The following is a 7,939-nucleotide window of genomic DNA, read 5'->3' on the forward strand; positions in this document are numbered from 1 at the left end:
AAGCACCTACTCACAGCCTCTCACCACTGGCCGGCAAGGAGAAACCATAGGGAGCCAACAAGTGTTTTGGAAAAAAACCCCAAACAAACAAGACAAAATTCCTTGTGGGTGCTTCAAGTTTTTCCAGCTCGTCATTTATCCCTGGGGTTTGTGGCTGCTTTTTCTTCCGCTTTGCGGTGTTTTTATTATCGAATTTTTTTTTTTTATGCCCCGTCTTCACCAGGAATGTGACCGGGAGATGGGGGTCACATCGGAAGTGTGACGAACGGGAGGGATTCGTCATATGTGGTGATGAGACTTTCTCAAAATCGTTTTCCCCTCCCCAAATAGCTGCTATTTATGCAAATAAACCCAAAGAAGAGGTAAAAAGGGACTCGGTGCCCACGCTGGGTTTTCTCCCCGGGGAGATGGAGGAGGGAGATGTCTGCGGTTATGCTCCTGGCTGAACACCTATCCCGGCTCCGAGGGGGATCCATCTCTCTCTAAAGAGAAGGATGGTCCCTGTGGCCAGCTGTGCTCTGCATCAGACCCTCCAGCAGCTGGGGGAGCAACTGGGATCAGGTGAAAGCATCCCCCTGCCAGGTTGCTCTGCCACCCCCTGCCACATCTGCACTGGGTGTCTGCCTCCTGTGCCTGTACCCAGCACCCTGGAGGCATGGTGAGACCAGGGGAGAGTCCCAAGAAGCCATCTGCGTGCCAGATTTTCTCCACAGAGCCGTGCAGACAGGAACGACAGCACTGCCTGCTCCTTTGGAGTTTCCAACCACAGCTGGTGCAATCAGGGGCAACACCCACCTACAAAAGGGTATTTTTTGCCCAGTTCTTCCTCCTCCTCTTGCCAAGCAACCCATTTTTGCTGAATTTGGCCTTCTGGTGGCTGTCAAGGGACTTCTCAGCAGTGGTGGAGAAGCCCAGCACTTCTGTCTCTTCTCCATCAAAACAGATGCAGGAGGGTGTGATGTCACTGCTCAGCCAGCAGCACATCCCTGGGGTAATCAGAGATTCCCAGAATGGTTGAGGTTGGAAGGGACCTTAAGGCCCAAGAAAGGGACACCTTCCATGAGACCAGGCTGCTCCAAGCCCCATCCAGGCTGGCCTGGAACACTTTCAGGGATGGGGCAGCCACAGCTTCTGTGGGCACCCTGTGCCAGTGCATCCTCCCTGGTATTTGCAGCATTACAGCAGGGCTGGCACTAATTACTCCAGGGATCAAGACAGGCATTATGGTCCTGGTAAACCAGCTCTCTGGAGGTGCTGGGTTCTCCACCCCAATCTTCATCCTGGGCAAACCTGAGGGATCCCACCACATCTTGCCCCTGCTTCACCCTGCTGGGATCACCACAGGGAGCCAGCAGCAGTTGGTGGGTGCTGCTCCAGGATCTGGGGTGCTGGGCCAGCTAAGAAGGCAGAGGGTGTGTTTTTCAGACACTTTTTTGGGGGATATCCCTCGGATTGCTTCCCAGGGCAGGCTGCATTTCCTCTGCCCCGGGCCCCGAGCAGGAAACAGTTACTGGGTGCACGTTCAGCCCTAGTGAGGGCAGCACTTCAACACCATTTGTTGTCGAGAGCTGAGCTGCAACGAGTTTTACCTTCCAGAACCGGGACTTTCACTGTCATAGCCACAAATAGTTCCTGCCCTCTCTGCCGGAGAAGTCACCAGCTCCCTTCATGCAGTGTAAGAACTGCAACCCATAAAATATGCTGATGTGTGGCTCCTTTGACTTCCTTTCCCACCCCTCCTATCATCTTGATACTTCCCTGTGCTTCGTGTACATTCATCCGGCATAGCAAAAAGGGGCCTGAATACAGACAGACACAGTTTCATGCTTATTCATCATCACATGCATCCTGCAAGGTGGTGTATGTGTCGTGCAGTGGCATTTCTGTGGTTAGAAAGGCCATCACTTTTCCTGGAAGAAGCTCGGGGGGCTTCTCCTAGAATCTGCTGGTGGAACAGAGGAGCACTGACATGGGCTGGGGTAATGGGGGGTTCAGCAGAGGTATCACCACACGGCAGGTGTGTGGGGTGGGATGCAGGTAGAAGTGGTGCCTGGTCAGGTTGAATCACATCACAGAATCACAGACTGCTTTGGGTTAGAAGGCACCTCAAAGATCATCCAGTTCCAACTCCCATATCATGTGCAGGGACCCCTTCCACTAGACCAGCTTGCTCCAAGCCTTGTGACACTCCCAGGGACTCAGCCCCAGCCCTCTGCCCTGTTTTACACCCCGGAGACTCAGCCCCAGCCCTCTGCCCTGTCACCCCTCTAAGGACTCAGGCCCCCTTACCCGTAAATCCTCCCACCGTGCTTGGACCCAACACCCTTACCCGTGACCACCCCCGGGGCTCAGCTCTCTCCCCCTTACCGGCACCCCTCACCCTGAGGGGCTCAGCTCCAGCTCCGTCCCTTCCAGTGTCTCTTCCCAGAGCCCCTCACCCGTAACCTCCCCCTGCCCCCGGCACTCACCCCGCCCGTTCCCCTCTCTCTTCCCGGGACCCGCGGGTCTCCCGGGGGAGCAGCGCATCCCCCCACCCCGCAACCGCGCTCCGACGGCCGGGGCGGGCCGGGCAGCGAGAAGGGGCTGTCCCAGGGGTTGTCCCCGGTCGTACCGCACCTCCTTCCCTTCTTCTTCCTCCTCCTCCCTCTTCCCTCCCTCCCTTGGCGGGGGCCGCCCGCCCCGCCGGGACAGTCGCCGCCGGCAGCCGCGGCGCGGTGCGGTTCATCCATCCCATCCCGGTGCGGGATATCCATCCCATCTCGTGGCCGTGCGGGACATCCTTTCCACCCCGGGGCGGTGCGGGACATCATCCTATCCTGGTGCGGTGCGGGATATTATCCCATCCCAGTGCGGCGCGGGACATTCATTTCATCCCAGTGCGGCGCGGGACATCCCAACCCACAACGGGACATCCATCATCCCACCCCGGTGCGGCGCATCCCGGCGCGGGCCATCCCGATGGAGACTAAGGGTTACCAGTGCCGCAGCAGCCGGTACATCGAGAGCGGACAGTCGGCGGTGCCCAGCTCCGTTCTGTTCGCCGCCGGGCTTTTGGGGAACGTGCTGGCCTTGCTGCTGCTGGGGCAGCACCGGCGGCGTTCCCGGTCCCCCGGGGGCCGCCCGCCGCGGGTCTCGGCGTTCTACGTGCTGGTCACCGTGCTGGCCGTCACCGACCTGCTGGGCAAGTGCCTGCTCAGCCCCATCGTCCTGGCCGCCTACGCCTACAACCGCAGCCTCAGCGAGCTGGGGCCGGGCGGGCGCAGCGAGGGCGAGCCGGGTGTCCTCTGCCAGCTCTTCGCCTTTCTCATGGCCTTCTTCGGGCTGGCCCCCACCCTGCTGCTGCTGGCCATGGCGCTGGAGTGCTGGCTGTCCTTGGGGCATCCCTACTTCTACCGGAGGCACCTCACCCGCCGGCTGGGCGTCACGCTGGGGCCGGCGGCGGCCGGGCTGTGCGCCCTGTTCTGTGCCCTGCCGCTGCTGGGCTTTGGGGTGCCCATGCAGTACTGCCCGGGCACGTGGTGCTTCATCCGGATGGCCGGCGGCACCCCGCGGGAGCTGGGCTTCCCCGTGCTCTACGCCAGCCTCATGGGGCTGCTGGTGTTGGCCATCGGCGCCTGCAACGTGAGCAGCATGAGGCACCTCTACGGCATGGCCCGGAGGCAGCCCCGCCGCGGACCCCCCGCCGCCGCCGCCCCCCGTATGGAGGAGCTCGACCACCTAGTCCTGTTGGGGCTCATGACCGTCCTGTTCACCGTCTGCTCCCTGCCGCTCATCGTGAGTAATCCCTAACCCCGACGGTCCCCTCCTCCAGGAAACACCCCCTGCACCTGTCCCAGCCCCTTCCTCTGCCCCTGGGAGCTCGAGTGGTGGATTTGCAACCCCCACCCCCTAAATACCCACCACTGGGTTGGTCGTTTTGTTAACTTCCTTGGGAAGTAATTCTTCCTCACCACCCCCTCCTCCCAAGGATGTTGGATTGTTGATTTGGCCCCCCTGAAATAGCCCCTGACCCTGCCATGGGGGTCAGACCATTGCCTAATCCCTAAATACCCACCACCCCATCCCCAGAGGTGTTGGTCATTGTATTAATTCCCTTGGGAATTAATCATTCCTCACCACCACCTCCTCCCAGGGATGTTGGATTGTGGATTTGGCCACCTTGGAATAGTCCCTGCCTTGTCCATGGGGGCCAGACCATTATCTAAAACCTCTTAGAACAACCCACACACCAGCCCCACTCAGTCTTGGGGCGGTCAAATTGTTGATTTTCCCCTTTGGAATAAAACCTGGCACCACCACCTGCTCCTGGGGTCTCAGGGCAATACTTTATCCCCCTCTAAATACTTCCAGACTCTGCCCAGAAGGATCAGATCATTGCCTAAAATCCCTTGGAATAACCCCCCCCCCCCCCATCATCACCACCCACTCCCGGTAAGGTCAGGCCATTGCTTTAGGCCCTTGGAATAAACCCTGGCACCCCCCCTCCTCCATTCCTGGAGATGCTGGGGAGTTGTTGCTTTAGTCCCCTCTGAATAACCCGCCCCTACTCCCCAGTCTCCAAGGGTCAGGTTATTGCTTTGATCCTCTTGGAATAATCCCCCCTACCACCACTATCCCATTCTGGGAGGTTCCCCCTGCTCAACACCAACATCATGTTCCCAGTCCTTAATTTGTTGCTTTAAACTTCATGGAATAACACCCCCCATGCCCCCCATCACCACCATTCTGTGACAGACATGTCAGGGGGGTCAGATAATCACTTTTCCCCCTCTCTAAGTGTCTGCCACCCTGTCCCAGGGATGTTGTTGTTGCTTTAACCCTTATGGAATAAAACCCCAGCCTGGGATTGGTGGGGGTTAATTCGTTGCTTTAATCCATCTGGAATAACTGCAACACCCCAACCACCCTGTCCTGGGAGTTGATTTATTGCTCAAACTTCCTTGGAATTCTGCCCCCCCATTCCAGGAATGGTTGGATCATTGCCCCCCAACCCCAGAATACCCACTTCTAGGACCACATCCCCAGGGATTACTTCATTGCCTTAAAACCCCTGAAATACACCCCCCCCCTCCCCCCATCACTCTGCCCCAGAGGTACTGGGGGAATCAGGTAATTATTTTGGTCCCATCAGAGTGTCTCCCACCCCAACCCAGGAGTTTGGTTGCTTCATTAACTCCATTGGAATAACATCCATGCCCCCTTCATCACCACCCCTCTGTTCCTCTGGGGTTGCCCCAGAGATGTTTAAGTTTTGGAGGGATGTCAGTTCATTGTATTAGACCCTTCAAACGTCCCCCCCTTCTCAACCCTGTTAGACCCTTCAATAAAACCCCCCATTCCCTCTCCCCTATCCCAAAGGTGCTGAGTAGATCCAGCTGGCTTTGAACTGTACTGGATCTAGTGGAAATATTCTCTGAAATCCTCCCACTTCTTCCCCAGGGGTGGGGGTCCCACTGGTGGGGTGGGGTTGGGAGACTCTCAGCATGACAAAGCCCTTGTTGCCCCTCTCCAGGTCCCTGCAGCCCCATTTTGGCATCACCCTCTGTTGGCAGAGCTGGTGCCACAGAGGGGGTTACCCTGAATTCAGGGTGGGGTTGTGTCTGTGGGTGCTGCCACTGCCCTTGGTGACAACTTCCACCTCCTTTTCCTGCCCACTCTGGAACCAAATCGTGATGCATCAGCACCAGCAGCCCTGGCACAACTGTCTCATAGTGGTATTGTGATCAGCCTAGTGAAAATCCCGTGGTCCTCAAACAAGCAGGGTGAATCCCTGCCAGGGCCCTCTAACAAGCAGGGTGAATCCTTGCAGAGTTATCCAATGGATGCCAACTCCAATATCCGTGGCAGGGAGGGCAGCACGAGTGGGGTGCCCCAGCCCGGCACCCTCTGCTGCAGCCTGGAGAGGTCAAGTGCTTCCTTGATTCATGAAACAAACCCAGTCCCCAGGGCCACCTCCCCAGCTCTGACAGCCCGGCCCTGATGATGACATGGAGTTCTTGTGCCATGACCATCCATGATCCAGCCCCAACTGCCAGCTGGATCTGCAACCCACAACACGTGCTGGTGTGGTGATGTGTGGGAATATTGAGTGGGTAAAACTTTTTTGCTGCCCTCAGAGTTTTTTTTTTTTACCCCTGTAGTGAGACCTTTCCTAATTTTTCTCTATTCCCTTGATTTTTTTTTGCCAGATCCGGGCGTACATGGGGGCCTTCGCCGCTGACTTCAACGAGAACGCCGACCTGAGCGCGCTGCGATTCCTCTCCGTGAACTCCATCGTGGATCCCTGGGTGTTCATCATCTTCCGCACCTCCGTGTTCCGTTCCTTCGTCCGCAGGGTTTGCCAGAGGCTCAATTCCCGCAAATCCAGCCTGAAAGGATGCACGCCGGGGGGTGACGGCCAGTTCTCGCCCCCGGGCTGGCGCAGGACAGACCCCCCTCAGCTCGGCATCCCCTGAGCGCGTGGCTCTGGCAGAAGCCGGTGGCTGCTGGTGAGGATGAGGAGCGAGCCTTCAGCCCCGCAGCCCTGCCCTGGAGCATCCCAAGGCAGCACAGGGCTGTGACAGGGAGGGACAGCGTCCAGCTCGCAGCGAGGGACGCTCTGAAGTGTTTCTGTCCCCTCCCCAGGCTGCGTTTCGCCCCGCAGAGGAACCGGGGCGGGGCTCCGGGTACTGTGAATATTCCGAGCAGCAGCACTTTGTGGAGGGTTTGGGGAGCGCCCGGCTCCAGGAAGGCAGGAGGGGTTTGGTGTGTGGCTTCAGGGCAGGGAGGACGCACAGGGAGGAGAAGTCTGTGCGTGTCCCCATCAAATAAAGTGGTTTAGAGCCCTGTTTCATCCCCTTGTCCTGTGCGTGATCCCCTTCCACACCAAGAGGGGTTATCTGGAGATGTTTTGGGGTGTCCCTGGACTGGGCAAGGGGTGTAAGGGAGCCTTTGGAGGTGTGGAGACTCAGAAAGTTGAGCAGCAACTCCTGATGTGATGAGGAGGAGTAGGGCAAGGAGGGTCCCTCCCTGGGATGCCCATCATCCATCCCCAGGATCCTCAATATCCCTCGAGCAGGGCTGTGGCTTCTCCACCATTATCTTGCTCTTCCTGAAAAATTAATTCCTCCAAGCACTAATATTGCATTTGTGCTACTCAGATGTACCTGTCCTGCTGTAATTATTTTAATTCAGTATTTATGGTCATCCCAAGCCTTAATAAGAACAGTAATTGAGAGAACACAGAGCCTGGGTTGTACAACCTCTTGGTGCAAGCGTGCAAGCGAACGATCATTTTAATGAAAGATCCATTTCCCCTCAACCACACGTATTAACTGGCTTTAATATCTGCCTCAAGTGACCATTTAGGCCAAAAAAATTACAGTGCTCAACTGCTTGGTGTCCTTGGAGGAGACAGGGAGAATATTTCCCTCTGTTTAGTTAAGCCTCACCAGGTGTAACCGTGTTCCAGCCTGCTCTCACGTGATATTTACTCTTGGTGTCAAATAGATTCTGTTTTGGAAAGAAGGAATTCTGTCTTGGGGCTTTTTGGAGGTGACTTGCTTGGGTTGGCTCTGGCTGTTTGATCAGCCAGGTTTTCCCAGCTGGAGAAAAGGCAGAGCTGTGTTTGAGGATTGTTTTAGGGGGTACCTGCAAGCTCCCTACTTGGTGCCTCTCCTCGGGGTTTTCTAAGGCGGAATAAATGAAATGAGTGTTGGTTCAGGGATTGGTTTCATGTTACTGGTATGGTATTGACTTGGAGATGGCTCACGTGGGGCTGCAGAGTCAACAGCTCTGAGCCTGCGCTGTGGCTTTCCCTGGACCTGTTCCACCACCACCAGATGAGATAATGGTTCTGGAAAACCTTGCTGTCATCTACCCTGACCTGGGATCTCTTTCACCATACAGAACCATGCTCTACTCAGGGTAGATGGACCAGGCATGGCCACGCTGGGAGTGT

The 7,939-nt window shown here is 56.8% G+C and overlaps 1 protein-coding gene across 1 annotated transcript; it reads left to right on the plus strand.

The window, feature by feature from the left end:
• Positions 1-2,670: 2,670 nt before the first annotated feature.
• PTGDR (prostaglandin D2 receptor) lies at positions 2,671-7,703 on the plus strand. The gene is made up of 2 exons (XM_071559330.1): positions 2,671-3,774; positions 6,189-7,703. Exons 1-2 carry the CDS (start codon positions 2,959-2,961, stop codon positions 6,453-6,455), a joined length of 1,083 nt encoding a protein of 360 aa, XP_071415431.1. The 5' UTR covers positions 2,671-2,958; the 3' UTR covers positions 6,456-7,703.
• The last annotated feature ends 236 nt before the right edge of the window (positions 7,704-7,939 follow it).

This window comes from Pithys albifrons, chromosome 6 (genome assembly GCF_047495875.1).
Source record: "Pithys albifrons albifrons isolate INPA30051 chromosome 6, PitAlb_v1, whole genome shotgun sequence".
NCBI classification, from domain to species: Eukaryota; Metazoa; Chordata; class Aves; order Passeriformes; family Thamnophilidae; genus Pithys; species Pithys albifrons.